The sequence below is a fragment of the Eubalaena glacialis genome, chromosome 19 (assembly GCF_028564815.1).
Source record: "Eubalaena glacialis isolate mEubGla1 chromosome 19, mEubGla1.1.hap2.+ XY, whole genome shotgun sequence".
Classification (NCBI taxonomy): domain Eukaryota; kingdom Metazoa; phylum Chordata; class Mammalia; order Artiodactyla; family Balaenidae; genus Eubalaena; species Eubalaena glacialis.
This window is the reverse complement of record NC_083734.1, coordinates 37,455,249-37,470,027: the sequence shown is the minus strand read 5'-3', so window position 1 is coordinate 37,470,027 and position 14,779 is coordinate 37,455,249. Positions and strand designations below refer to the sequence as shown.

General features: G+C 52.4%; 1 protein-coding gene across 2 annotated transcripts; it reads right to left on the bottom strand.

Moving 5' to 3' along the window:
- Window positions 1-1,616: 1,616 nt before the first annotated feature.
- Window positions 1,617-8,495, bottom strand: PNPO (pyridoxamine 5'-phosphate oxidase). Of its 2 annotated transcripts, none has more exons than XM_061174959.1 (7): window positions 8,213-8,495; window positions 7,195-7,319; window positions 6,004-6,103; window positions 4,745-4,798; window positions 4,364-4,492; window positions 3,970-4,040; window positions 1,617-3,748 (listed from the first exon to the last, which is right to left on the bottom strand). In XM_061174959.1, the coding sequence occupies exons 1-7, from the start codon at window positions 8,348-8,350 to the stop codon at window positions 3,580-3,582; spliced, it is 786 nt and encodes a 261-aa protein (XP_061030942.1). In that variant the 5' UTR covers window positions 8,351-8,495; the 3' UTR covers window positions 1,617-3,579. The 2 variants fall into 2 exon arrangements, with proteins under 2 accessions (XP_061030942.1, XP_061030943.1); XM_061174960.1 differs by having other exon boundaries at window positions 4,400-4,492.
- Between the last annotated feature and the right edge of the window lie 6,284 nt (window positions 8,496-14,779).

Genomic DNA, 14,779 nt, shown 5'->3' with positions numbered 1-14,779 from the left:
TAGTAGGTGCCCAGTGAATATCGGTTTCCTTCCCCTTCCTTTATGAAGGAACTCCACCATAGCCCACAGCTACCGTTTAAGGACATGGAGAGAGCTTACTCCCTATGCTGTTAGGTCCAGACCCAGGAGCCGAGCACTGGAAAAAATTGGCCAAATCTCTGGAGCTCATGGTGGGAACAGAGAGAGACCAAGGTGACAACTAAACAATGTGATTCTGTGGCTTCCAGGTCAACTCCTCGCAGGCTACTGGGCCACCCCAGGGAGGTTACTCAGGAAATTTACCAAAACAAACAGACCTGTACAAGGGTGCCTTTGTTAGGTGGCCTCACCCAGGCCAGAGGGAACTCTGAGGATGAGTGTGGGAGACCAGGGGCCGGAGGGAGGGAAGGCGGGCTCAGGTGTGCTGCCTTCCCCAAAGCCTCTTCCCCTATCCCTCCCCACCACATGGAACTTTCTAGGGTCCCATCAATCACTCAGTCCATAAAGCCTCCCATGGAGGAGCTGACTTTCCCAGGGCTGCAGCTCTGCCTAGGGTTAGCAGCTGACACTCACAGAGGGCTTCTAACAGGCCAGGCCCTGTGACAAGTCCTCCACGAGGGTCCTCCTTTAACTCTCTCATCACAGGTGCTGTCATTATCGCTGTTTTCCAGTTTTCCAGGTGCATTAGCTGAGGCTTAGAGAGGTCAAGTCACAAGCCCTAGTCAGGGCTTGCAGTGGCCGAGCTGGGACGGAGGCCAGAGCTGTGCACATGACTGCTGCACCACACAGCCCCTTCCACACTTGATTTTTATCTGCTCAGGGAAGGGAAACTGAGGCTCAGAACAAGGAAAGGAGCACAGTCACCTTCTGCAGAAGGGGAGGTGGGGTTATGCCTGGGCCTCGGGATCCTGGAAGGCGAGCACCATCCGATGGGGCTGCCCAGACTCTGGAACCAGTGAGGGAAAGTCAACCAGCTTCAAGGGTGAGTGTCCCCTGTGACCCCAGACCGTAGGGACCTGCCACTTCAGCCATCCTGAGGTTCCCTGAGGCAAGGGGGGTGAGGTTGGGCCCTGGGCCACTGACCCGTGGTTCTATCTCATGCTGGCAACGCATGCACCACCACCCCTCTTAGGTGAGAGAGTCTGCAGGCCCCCCTGCTCCATGCTTGCCACCCCACTCCACGGCCCAAAGTGATGTCCGCGTAATCTTCCAGGGAAACTCCACATATATCCCTAAGCTGGGGGATGGATGAATGGGGGTGGGGGGGAGGTACTAAAAGCCAAAGGGAGATCTGGTTGCCCAGGGAGTCGGAGCCAAGGCGGCTGCAAGTTTTCACAAGGCCGGAGGAGGAAGCGAGGGTGCAAATATGTGCGGGAGCTGGGAGAGGCTACGGGTTATCGACCACAGTTTCACTGGGACGAGACCCAGGCGTGGAAAGGGGGAAAGGGGGAGGCAGGCAGGGCCGACCAGAACTGGCCTGCGCCGCCCAGAAGGGGCCAACCCTGGGCTTCGGGCTCCCCCTGCTGGACGCCCAACCTCCCGGAGGGGAGAAGCCAGTTGGGAGGAGTTGCTTAATTCCCCAACTCCCCTCAATCCTGGGGGGCGGGGACGAGACCGGGCTAGATTGAACATTAATATCATGCTGATGAGCTTTTATTATAGACTTGGCACAGTGATTATCAGACAGAGGGGAGGAAAGGAACAGCTGAGACCAGGCCCAAAGCAGGGGGGATACACAGCCCCCAACAATGCAAACAGGACACGGTAGGGAAGGGCACCCCAGCACCCTCTCCTGCAGGTGGCCACAGGATTACTGTTGTGCCTTCCTGCACCCAGGCTTAAGGGGGGCCAACACCCAGAGGGCCGCCCTTGGAGGAGGCAGTCAGTAACAGACACGGAAGCACACACCCATGCAGTGGAATGAAGCAGTTTACAGGGTGGCAAGCTCAAGGCCAATGTGTACAAATAGTCAGTTCTCTGATCCTGGCTTAGTCACAGCAAACATTTGCCCAGCCTGGCTCCTCTCCGCAGCCTGTAGGCCACTCATTCAGGTGTCCCTGGTCACCAGACTTGGGCTCGAGGAAAGCAAATACTACAGCTCAGCACAGGCCTCAGCCAAGGGTGACTGAAGAATCCAATTGTGAGGGCGGGAGGCGGTTGGTTTAGAAGTTGAGGCTGGTGCATTGGGTCACCTGGGGGTGCGGGTGGTCTTGTTGAAAGCTGAGTGAGATTCAGTGGGTCTGGGCTGGGCTCCCAAGTGATGCTGATGCTGCTGGCCTGTGGACCACACTGCAAGTAGCAAGCATCTACTACCGGGGGGGTCTCAACCTCGGCTGCACAGAATTCCCCGAGGACCTTTTAAACTTCCCCAAGTCCGGGCTGCACTCACACTGGTCAAATCATCTCTGAGGGTGGGACCGGGCACCAGGGTTTTTAAAGCTCCTCGGTAATTCCAGTGAGGATGAAAACCAGTGATCTAGGAGTCATCATCAGGTGGGGGGTGGGGTGGTAAAAGGATGTGTGAGTGTCAGAAAAGTATAATCTCTGTTATTTAATTTTATACATGGAAAGTAAAATACATATAAATGTATGTATATATGTATTTCACATACATATAGTTTTTATAACCAAAGATGGAAAGTAAAGCTTGATGAAAAGCTTCCTGATACATAGGTACCAGCACGAGTCCCTTCTACAAAACTCCTGTCTGACAGTGACAGAACACTCAATACCTAACCTACACCCTCCTAGGCAGCCCCAATTGTTTGAAATCTCTTCCCATATTGAGATGAAATCTACTTCCGTGCAGCTTCCACCTATGGGTCCTTTGGAGCTACAGAGAATAAATTTAGTCTCTTTTCCACATTGCTGTGCTTCGGATAATGGAAGGCAGCTATCAGTTGGGTAAGTGGTATAAAAATATCCTATTAGTAAATGAGTTAGTTAAGGTTCTTTTCGTTGCAAGCAACACAAATAGATAATGGCTAGTCTAAGCAGAAAAAAAAAATTTTTTTTTTAAAGAGATAATGGGTTTTCTGAGGTAGGAGGAGGAATTGCACAACTCAGACACGGGAAGGAGGGATCCAGGGACTGCTGAGGGAGTTGCAAGAGCAGCAACCCGAGGCTGTTGCTTCTAGGCGGCCATTATTGACTTGGCTACAAACACTCCTATGCTCTGAGTCCCTCCGTTTCAAATTTCAAATTGGTGACAAGAAAAACCAATTGGCTAGATTGGCTCAGGTGCTTCTGCTGGGACCAATGGGCTTTGGCCGGTATGACTGTCACGTGAAAACAGACAAGGCTGCTGTGGGCCCACCCCGTCACCAGAAAAGGGAATCACACCAGATGCGACCCCTAGAGGGAGCTATTCCAATAAATCATAGTTAAGGTCAAGAATAATTATGGGATTATTTTACATTTGTGATTGTCCATGCCACTGTTAGACTCCACTAGACCAGCTGACTACAGAGAACTCTCTGAAGGGCCCTGAATATAAGAGGTGGGAAGGGAAATGCGTTGAGTTTAGAAGGGCCTGGCTCCTGATCCCATACCCTCTCTTAGCACAGAGCCCAGCTCCAGTCAGCGCCAGCAGATTGGGAGTCAGGGTGCAAGTCTCTCATAGAGCCAGTCTTCCTCCCCTCGGTGGGTCATGGGCCCCAAGGGGGAGTCTCCTGTCGGTAGGCCCCGTCGAAAGGCGATCCGGTCATGCAGGCGGTTGGTTTGGCCTTGCCAGAACTCCATTACTTGGGGGTACAGGATGTAGCCACCCCTACAAGGAGAAGCAGAGGCTTCGGTGCTCTGTGTGTTTTTCCAGCCAGGCAACCCCACCACCCTCCGCGCCATCCCAGCGCCCCGTGAAGGGAGTTGCTGGCGTACATCAAACAAGGGTTGCCAGGAAGGAGTAGATCTGTAATTCCATGGACAGGGTGGCTTTAAGTAAGCACGAGGGTCCCAGTGTCCCTTTCTAGACGACCACCAGGTATCACTCACCAGTATTTTGGCTTCGGCACCTCTTGTTCCTGGTAGAGTTGCTCCAGTTCCTCATTTTTCTTTCTCAGATACTGTCCAGGGGAAGGAGATGGAGGAAGGGCCAGACCCAGTCAGTGATTCGTTTAATCACCACTTACTGAGCATGTGCTCTGTGCCAGGTGCTGAGGACACTGGTGAGCAAGGCTGGCCGGCCTCTGTCCTCTAGGGCCACAGTCCAACAGGTGGGTCAGACAAATACAGGAGGCCTGTTCCCTGCTCTCCAAATCCATGTCCCCCAGGGAGACCATCCATTTCACTTTGCTGGAGAGAGAGGGCCCTGGCATCCCCTGGGGACAGCCTCTGGGGCTGAGCCAAAGCACTACCACCCGGAGGACTAAGGAGAAGCCCCATTCACCTCCCGATCGGGGATCACGGAACTCTGGTGACTGACCACAGCCCCAATCTGGCTGCTCTTGGGGCGGGAGTGGAAGTAGCACTCGGCCTCCTCCTCGGGCAGCTTCTTCACGGGACCCTCCACTCGCACCTGCACAGGGATGGTCCTGGTTAGACGGCATTCAATGCCACCTGCCCCCCCAACCAGTACAGGCCCCAGTCCTCTCTGTTCTTCTCTTTATCCACTGCCCCGTCACGCCTGACTCCAGCTAGCCTAGCTAAGTGAGAGCCGTTTGAAAGGCAGGATGTTTGCCCAGCCTGGGGACCCTCACCAGGTTCATTCATAAACTCAGGCCCTTCCCACCCCTGCCCATCCCAGGCTGTCCCAGGAATGCACACTCACCTGACGGTTTAGGGGCTCCCAGTAGAAGACAAGGGAAGCAAAGGGATTAGAGTCCTGGAAATGAAACAGAATCCACAGACAGTCATCAGGACAGGAGTGGGGATGCCTCTAGCATGGGGGGAAGGCAGGGAGTCTGCATCGCACAGGTCCACTGCAGATGCATTTACTGTAACGTCTCTTTTTTTTAAAAATAAATTTATTTTATTATTTATTTTTGGCTGCGTTGGGTCTTTGTTGCTGTGCGCGGGCTTTCTCTAGTTGCAGCGAGTGGGGGCTACTCTTCGTTGTGGTGCGCGGGCTTCTCGTTGTAGTGGTTTCACTTGTTGCAGAGCACAGGCTCTAGGCGCACGGGCTTCAGTAGTTGTGGCACGTGGGCTCATTAGTTGTGACTCGCGGGCTCTAGAGCGCAGGCTCAGTAGTTGTGGCACACGGGCTTAGTTGCTCAGCCGCATGTGGGATCTTCCCAGACCAGGGCTCGAACCCGTGTCCCCTGCGTTGGCAGGTGGATTCTTAACCACTGCGCCACCAGGGAAGTCCTGTAATGTCTCATTTTTAAATCCTCAAAGGTAGGCCTACTTTTACAGGTGTGGAGACAGGCTCAGAGAGGTTAAGTAACGTGCCCAGGTTCACATGGTAAATGGGCCAGATGGACTCCAAAGTGAGGCTTGCCATTTCTCTCACCCATAGATTTGCAAATCCTCAGAAATGTATGTTTGGCTGCACTGGACTCAGGGAAGGGTACTCATTTTGGATTCACGAATTGAATGCATACGAAGTGCCAACTCTGTGCTCAACACCAGGAGAGGTGCTGGGGGTATAACAGAGATACCATAGATGCAGCCTCTGACCCCAAGGAGCTTACGGTTTAGCAGAGGACACAAACATTAATCACATAATCCCATAAATACATGCATGGTTAGAAACTAAAAAAATGGCAGAAAGGAAAGTTGCAAGTTATAATGACTGCAAACAGTGCAAGGGGCTGACTCAGCCTGGGAGTCCAGAAGGCTTTCCTGAGGAGGTAACATGGGGGCTGGACCCAAAGGAACAGGAGCTACTCAGGTAAACATGGGGAGGTAGGGGTGCCTACAGAGGGCACTCATCCATGGCAGAGAGAAGGGCAAGTGCAAAGGCCCGCAGGCGGGATGGTGCCTGAGCACAGCCGGCAAGTGGGTTGGGGCAGCTATGGCGTGAGAAGGTGACCAATGAGCCAGGGATGGACCCTGCAGGCCCAGGAAGGATTTACCGTGAACCCTCACCAGCTCTTGTCCCTTTCGACTCTCGAAGTTAGTGAAGAAGCGGAAGCCGTCCTTGCCAAAGCCCTTCAGCAGCACCATGCGGGCGGACGGTTTCCCATCTCTGTGGCAAAGAGCAGAGCACTGTGGTCAGAGCCCCTCCCCACAGGATGTCTGAGCACCCCTACACGTGTACCCCCTGATTCTGCACTGTCTGTGCACTCAGGCTGCCCATTCCCACTTGCCCATGGGAATTTGTCCTGGAGGTGCAGTATGACACCACTGCCTAGGGCTCTGTAATGGACTGAACTGGGTTCCCCTAAAATTCAGTTTTGAAGCCCTAACCCACAATGTGACTATATTTGCAGGTAGGGCTTTTAGGGAGATAATTAAGGTTAAATGAGGCCGTAAGAGTGGGACTCTAATCTAGTAGGACTGGTGTTCTTATAAGAAGAGGAAGAGACACCAGAGACCTCTCTCCCTGCACACACAAAGGGAAGGCCATGTGAGGACACAGCAAAAAAGGTGTCCATCTGTAAGCCAGGAAGAGAGGCCTCACTAGAGACCAACTCTGACAGCACCTTGACCTTGGACTTCTAGCCTCCGGAACTGTGAGAAAATAAATCTCTGTTGTTTAAGCCCCCCCAGTCTGTGGTACTCCGTTATGGTGGCCCAAGCAAACTAGCTCTGGGGGATATCTGGGGGCACAGTATAAGAGCCCTGCCTTCAAGGCCTTATGCTTTAGTGAGCGGGGGACAAGCAGAGTTGAATAAGAGGCTAATATAAGAGATGTCTCAAGGGGTTTATGATTGATTGTCAAATGAATGACACAAACAAGCACTGTGCTAGATTTCAAGAGAGGAAGAGGGCTTTATGGAGAGGTTCCAGGAGATCTGCCTCTCAAAGAGCAGATGGGAACTGGGGAGACCGGGAGATGCGGGAGACAAAGGTGTGTGTATTGGGGGGTGGGTGCATCAAGGGCAGAGATGAATGAGGCACTACATTTTATCATTGAAATGGAATTGAGTAAAGTCTAATCTTTGGTTTAGAGGTAAGGACACTGAGGTCCAGAGAGGACAAGTTACTTGCCTGAGGCCACACAGCATGTTAATAACACAACTAGAATCATAAAGTTGTCATCCATCAAACTGAGAGCTTCCTAAGTTTCCTACTTCATCTGTACCCACCTTCAGAAGGGCCCACAGCTATGCCTACCTGGTACAGGTAGCAAGACACATGGCATTGGCTTCCCCTATGTCAGGACACTGGACAGCCTCCTCAAACCAGGCAGCAAACTGCTTCATGGGGTTCAGGGAGGTCAGCTGAGTCTCCTCAAACGCCTGGGAAGGGAGAGTTTTATTTCACTTAACAAACACATGTCGTGCATACTGTGTACACGGCTCTGTTCTAGGCACTTTTCAAATATTAACTCCTTTAGTCCTCATAACAACTATCTCGTAACAAAAAACATGAAAAGGTGAATAGGTCCCACACCTACTGATGGACAAATCAGGGTTTCATGTCATGGGTGTCAAACCTATCACCTGGGGAGCCTAAAAAAAAAAAGACAGATTTCTGGGCTCCACCCTGTAAATTCTCATTCAGTAGGTCTGAAGTTTAATGAAAACTTGCATGTTTAACATGCATTTCTGGAAATGCTCACATGCAACCAGATTTGGTAACCAGGCCCTGGGCCCCAATTCCAAAATAATTCTCTTGGTTTCTCTCCTGAGGAGGGAAAAGGCAGTAAGAGCCAGGAGCTTTCTCCTCCCCTCCTGCGTAAAAGAGTCCTCCTGCCCCACGTGTTACTTCTTTATCAAACATTTATAAGCTAATTATCACTGTTCTAGGCACTTTTCAAATATCAAAGTCCATAATATCCCCGTGAGGTCAGTACTATCACTTCACAGGTGAGGAAACTGAGGCCCAGGGAGGTGAGTAAACCGCCCAAGGGGTGCGCGGAGCGACCTACAGGATTTCATTCAGGCAGACCCCCGAGTGCGCGCCCTGAGCCCCTATGACAAGCTGCCTCTGGAGTCCACCTTCATCCTCGTTTCCCCAGAACACCTTCCCCCTTGATTGTCTTTGAACCCCCTTCTCCCACGGAGGTGACCCCGAGCCCCAAGGGGTGGACCAGAAACCCCAGGTGATCCCTCCCATTCCCCTCCGCCCCGGAGATGACTCGGATCCCCTGTGCCCCCGCCCCTGCGGAGGCCCTGCGTGGCGGCGGCACCTCTCGGTCCCCGCGGTAACCCTTCCGCATCGGTCCCAGGTCCATGACAGCACCGCGACTGCACAGGTGGCGGAGGCAGCGGGGCCACTCGGCGGGTCGCCCGAACGTCACGATGACGCCCCGCAGCCCGAACGTCATGGGGCCGCAGGCCACGTGACCCGGCGTCGCTCCGCGCTGGGTTCCGTTGGGTTCGGAACCAGTTCTTAGCTCGGGAATCTACGCCGGCAAGGAAGAATTTGCCAGTTGCCGAGCCAGGCCCACAGGCCCCAAGTCCTACGAGCCAATGGGAGCCAATAGGAAGCCAGGGTTGGTGGAGGGAGCCGGGCGCGGAGATGCCATTGGTCAGAGTTTTCCAAGAGCGAGGACAATTAGAGCAAGAACGGAGGAACACTGCAGCCAATGGACGGCGCCTCCGGGGGCGGGAGCAGAGAGACAAGGAAATGCTGTCACCGCCGTTAACACGCACGTGGAGTTTGTTAAAGGTATAGGAGATGAAGCGGCCCTGGCCCGGGGCGGGGAATGAGCCGCTGGGGGCTTGAGGGGAGTAGTCAGTACCAAGGGGCCGGCCCCTAGCAGGTGCCTGAAGGCCAGCTTAGTGCAGAAAGTACCCCTCGGGGGAGGCTGGTGCCAGGAAAGGACAAATGGAAAATGGAATTAGGGGCCAGACTCTGAGGCAAGGTGATGTGGAGACACAGAAAGGGGCGATCTGGTGGGGGGGGAGAAATTGGCGTTCAAGAGTGGGACAGGTTGCAAATGACTTGTGGATCTCACGGGATAGGTGCTGCATAGTGTGTGAGTATGGGGAGGTACTCTGGGGTCTGGGGAGGAGCAGTGGGGTCAAGACTATGGTAAGAAAGCAGATGGCTGAATGGGAAAGGGGAAGAGGGAAATTTGGGATCAAGCCATCCCAGACCAGAACCATCTTCCAGCTCTGAATCCCCTCTCTCCAGCCTCATTGCTATAACCTGGGTCAGAGCATGCTGCTCCCTTTCCTCATGGTTTCCCTTTTGTGGTTGCAGCAGAGTTCACACTAGCCAGTGTTCTGGTAGATGGAAAGATTGCCCCACCTCTCCCGGGCCACCCCCATCTTTGTCGTTTCCCCTTTTTCACATTTTGCCCTTTCTAGGTAGCTGGAGTCTAGCTCCCAGGTCAGTGCCAGCCGTAAACGAGGGCACAGGGGAGCAGGTGGCTATGCAAAAGTCACTTCCAGGCTGTGGACTCAGGGCTGAGAAATAGGACACCTGCCAGTGCCCATTCCAGCTGTGACCTGGCTGGGGCAGCCTTGGGTCAAGGCCTCTCTGTAGTTCTGGTTTCCACCAACATCAGGAAGGGGAGCTGCAGGAGCCACCTAGGCAGGCACCCCAGAACTGTGCCAGGTAAGGGAAACTTCCTGCCCTGCCCAGGTGTCTGCATTACAGCCAAGCTTCATTAAGCCCAACATTAGATACCTATCATCCTTTATTATGTGCACATAGCTTGAGCCAAATAGAATCTGGAAGACAAATTTGCTGCAAAGAAATAATACATGTCTCAAGGCTTAACGATGTTGATCTATGGATCCTCCGCTGGTTCAAAGTTTTTGTGTTGCCATCATTTTTCTCTGTCAACACAATCGAGAGAGAGTTGACTGGGCTTTCTTTCTTGTTGAAGTTGTCTTTCCACATATGAACATTGCTCCCCTCCTCCCAAGGCCCTGTGCTTGAACCTGGGTAAGCAGTGATTAGTACCCTTCAGCTCAGATGATTTTGTTCATGCAGCTACACTCTTAGCCCTGCTGGGCTATGCTACCCTGGACCCAAGATTCTAGGGCACCAAGACTAGGATCATTTGAATGGTTTGCTTAAAAATTAAAAGCCAAGGGCTCGGTATAGTGGGGTAGACATGTGTTAAAGACTTCTTTTGGACCAGGCACTGAGCTAGGTCTGAAAACATGAAGATGAAGATGCATGGTTCCTGCCCACGAGGGGCTTATAGTCTACAGCGGAAGGCAGATCTGTAAGCTAAGGAGTTACAAGAATTTTAACAGATGTTTCCGCAAGGTAAGGGGGAGCAAAAAGGAGGAAGTGGTCTTCCAGGCATGCCAGGAAGAGGGAACAACTCGAGTGTGATATTGTTGGAGCTAGGTGGTGAGAAAACAGACCAGGCAAGTAGTCAGGGGCTCGGTGCCTGCTGAAGATCAGGTAGGTAGCAAGGGCTAGGCTTTAGACAACTATTCTAAGTTTTTATCCTGTGCTGCTGTCAAACCAGGGTGTCTGATTCCTGGTTTTTTAAGGCCAGGTAGAGAGAAAAAGCTCTAGATTCTGACAGCCTCTTCCATCCTTGGCTGTTAGTGAGGAAGTTTGCAACTGGTTGCCTTTTTATATTTGCTCCTTCATCTTGAAGATAATAAGTAGGCTTGTATTGTGCTTTTCTGCCTAGTGGGATTTGGTGTCTAGATCACAAAGCAGCCCCACAGTGCAAACCGGAGGGGGGAACATGCCCGCTGGCTGTGTTGCTACTGCTGCAACCCCAGCAAGGGGTTTGTCTGCTTGGGAGAAATGAATTTTTTATTGTTACTGCTTTTTCTTAAACATTTTGCCCACCCCCCGCCCCCACACCCAACTTTGTAAAGTTCCTAATCTTTTCTCGAGAGTCTTCAGTGAATAGAAGCTATTTTGCAATACTGCATTGTACAGAGGCACCCCGGTTTCTTAATATGCAACAAAAGGCTGGGTGTGAGTTTGGGGGCTATGCCTTGCCTGTTTTCTTCTGATGCTTTTGCATTTATGTTCTTAAGTCACCTTTTAGTCGAATTGTTTGATTGAATTATACATTTAAGTTACATCTTGGTGATTGGATTTTTGTTTTGGGATGTGGCTCTGGTGATGGAGTGGGTGACAAGCGAAGGAGGGCAAGACGCTGCCGTGTTCTCTCTAAGCATCAGAGCCTGATGCCTGAGTTTGGGGGGTGTGGGGTGGAGAGGAGGGTTTTGACTCAGCAGGATGGCTTTAGGCGACATGGGCGGTGCTGTTCATTGAAGTGGGGGAATGTTGGAGGAGAGGCTTAAGGGAAAGGTGAAGTTGCCATCAGACCTGTTGAGTGTGAGGATTTACGGGACAACCACATTCGGTCGGGTTGGAAAATCAATTCTGGAGCTGGGGGAGAGGTCTGGGCTGATGGGATGGTTTAGGTGTCATGAGCCTCCAAGGTGGCACTTGAAGCCATGGTGGAGGATGACAATGGGAAGGGAAGGGGGCCTGGAAGAGTGATAAAGATGCTCCTGACGTATAGCACCCAGCTTTCCAGGGGACCAACAGCAGGCCAGAAGGGGTGTGCTGGGGGCCCAGATCTCCGGAATTCTCCAGCCTAGCTTTGGGTGAACTCAGTGTGGAGCCTCAGGACACACAGACAGGTGGGTACTTGGTGCTCTGCCAGCAGATGCCTGAGCCCTGAGTTTGGTTATCAGGTGACCCAGAGGGGGATGCAGGGAGGCTGACCCTTACCCGACTGTCCTGCTTGCAGTTATGGGGTTAACCCCTCACACAATACTTTGCATGTGCTCACGGATTGCTCCCCAAATATGTCCCATTGTTTTCGTATGTGTTCCCCGTGAGAAGCTCCTTCATGGGAGGGACTGCTTAATTTCTCTGGCTCCTTCTCAAAATCCCAGCCAGGAAATGCTAATCTATAATGTTTATGCATAATCTGCTTTTCTTAAACTTCTCTGAACTTGGTGAGTGGGGCTTGGGGTTTTTTGGCACCTGGTAGGAGCAGGGCCACCAAGAGGGTCTTTGTTGGCTGGAGGGATGTTAAAGTTTCCAAGGTGAGTTGGTTGGGTCATCTCTCTTAGCCCGGGTACTGGCTAATCAGAGAGTGGGCCACAGGCAGGGGGAGGAGGCCTGATGAGTTCTCAGCAGGCCCAAAGGATATGACCTGGTGGTTCCTTAGTTTCATTTGAGAAATCCTGGTCAATCCTCTTGGCCTGACCTGTGGTCATTTCTTATTTCCTCTTGGCCACAATCCCGATTAGCAGGTATTTGACGCTCCTCTCCAAGCCCTGATTCTCTGCCTCTCCCTCCATGGTTTGCTTTCTTTTCACCCACACCCCTCTTCTTTATTCCATCCTCCCAGGCTCACTTCCTGCTCTTCTACTCCCTGAGGACCTCTTCACTAGGAAACCCAACTACCACCTGTCCTGAGATTATTGCAGTTCCTTTAGTGGCTTCATCCCAGCCCCAGAGACCTTGGTCAGGTGACAGGAGGTCTCTGTCCCAAGGCAGTGTCTGACCCCCAAGTTAGGTTCCCTGGAATCCACCACCATCTAGACCTCAGCCACGAGCCCCTGATGGGTGCAGGGACCTGAGATGCTGCAGGCAGCTCCCATCATTAAACTCAAGTGTGGGGCCTCAAAGGTGATTGTCAAGATGGACTGAGTAGTTTGAGGGAAGCCTGAGATCTATTTGCTGGTTTAGTTAAGAAAACAAAAAAGTACTTTGCCCGATGTGCCTTCAGGAGGGGAGGGTCTTCCCCAGCCCCCTTTTATTTCGGGCTCATAATCCTAGTATCTGGATGAGCCTCATCACTGAGCAGACAGGGGTGGCCTTGGTGCACAGGACCCTGGGGAGGGAACTCGGGCTGTGTGACCCCCACTCTCAAGCTGCTGGGAGTAGCCTGCCCCCAGATTTTCAACCAGGGCCAATCAGGTGTCCTGGGGAGGCCTCTGGCCTGGGGCAAGCTTGGGCCACATCAGTGTCAACAGTCCCCACCCCCTGCAACTCTCCAGTAAATAAGGGATGGATTAAAGCAGATGAGGGCTAATTTGCCACCAGGTCTCTCCGTTCTCTCCCCAGGCCAACAGCCGTGCTAGGCAGAATACACTTTCCTGCTCCCTTTTTTTTTTTTTTTAAATTAATTAATTAATTTGTTTGTTTTGGCTGTGTTGGGTCTTTGTTGCTGTGCGCGGGCTTTCTCCAGTTGCGGTGAGCGGGGGGGCTACTCTTCGTTGCGGTGCGCAGACTTCTCACTGTCGTGGCTTCTCTTGTTGTGGAGCACAGGCTCTAGGCGCGCGGGCCTCAGCCGTTGTGGCACGTGGGCTCAGTAGCTATGGCTTGCGGGCTCTAGAGCACAGGCTCAGTAGTTGTGGTGCACGGGCTCAGCTGCTCCGCAGCACGTGGGATCTTCCCGGGCTGGGAGCCTTCCCAAGGCTCGAACCCATGTCCCCTGCATTGGCAGGCAGACTCTCAACCGCTGCGCCACCAGGGAAGCCCTCCTGCTCCCTTTCTAACTCAGGCATCCCTTGGGAGGCAGAGATGGTCAGGCATAACTTTTGAACCCATGTGTCTCACTGGAGAAGGGAAGTCCCGAGTGCCAGCACACTGTTCTGCCCGCTGAGGGCTGACGCCTCATTTCCAAAGGATGCCAAGGAGTCAGGTCAGTTTCCACACTTGAAGCATAAAGCACATGACTTGGAATCAGTTCCCAGGAAAGGATAGTTCTTTGTGCCTGAGAGCAAAGCCGGTGGGGAACATGTGGCAGAAAGAGGTCAGTTGTTAACATTCCCCTTCTCTCGCCAATCCCGATCAAGAACACAGTAAGGCAGTTTTCTAGTCACACAATCCGCACATGAGAGTAGATAAATATACCTCATGTCTTCCTCCTCCTGCCAGTGCAGCAATGAGAAGTGGGGCTGCTGGGCTGGTTAGGAGGCTTCCATGTCAGGGTAGAGACAGTGGTTGGCCTGGTATCACCCAAAGGGCTTAAGTATGCTTGGGACGGGACTCCCTGCCTGTTAATAAAGAAGTGATGGGGGCAGAGGACCTGTGATCTATCTGAGATCCATCTCCTTTTTATTTCTTCAGCTGATGCGAGGGTGGACTGGCTCTAAGGACAAGCTGTTTGCTTGCAAAAATGCAGGCGCTGGTGACAAAGGAAACACAGTAAGGAGACGGATAGCTCTAAACGAGCCTTGCCACTCTTGCACAGAACAGCCACCCTGGCTGTGTCCTTTTGAGGCTGATTAAGAGGCATTGTTGTTACAAGAAAAGCACATACTGTTCTCTATATGCTTGAGAACAACTTGCCTCTTCCTTCAGCTCAGATGCTCTTCAGGCCCCTGCTAGGTTTAAACACAGGTACTGAGCTGGCTCCAATCGCAATCTGCCTACCATCCTGACCCCTGATCTCCTAATGAGCCCTGTCCCACCCCCTGCCCATCCCCCAAAATCTCCACCAAAATTTCACATCTGCAGCACTTGCTAAAACCAAAATCAGCCTGCTGCCTTCCCTGTGGTGCTGGGGTGAAGGATAGTAGAAAAACAGAAACTGTGGCCAGGGTTCTCTCTTGGGTGGAGCTGGGTTCTGGCCTAGCCCTCCACCCTGGGAAGGGATCTTGGGGAACCGTGTTTTCTCCAGACTCTTTAGCCTTCTGGAAGTGACTGAGGCAAGGTCCCTTTGGATTTCTCTCCTAAGCTTCTTACTAACGGGCTCTGAGGCCAAAGCCCTGCTCCAGGGGTTGGAGAGTTGAGTGGAGGAATTCACTTGCTGGTAAGGAAGGCACTGCTGTTCACTTGAGTCTATGGGCAGAGTATG

Bases quoted from the DNA above. Each gene is read 5' to 3' on its own strand.
- PNPO (XM_061174959.1), bottom strand. From the start codon at position 8,350: ATGACGTTCGGGCTGCGGGGCGTCATCGTGACGTTCGGGCGACCCGCC. The intron at 6,104-7,194 runs GTAGGCATAGCT...TCTTTGCCACAG, and splicing joins TGTCTTGCTACCTGTACCAG to AGATGGGAAACCGTCCGCCC. The intron at 4,041-4,363 runs GTGAATGGGGCT...TCCCCTGGACAG, and splicing joins CCGTGATCCCCGATCGGGAG to TATCTGAGAAAGAAAAATGA.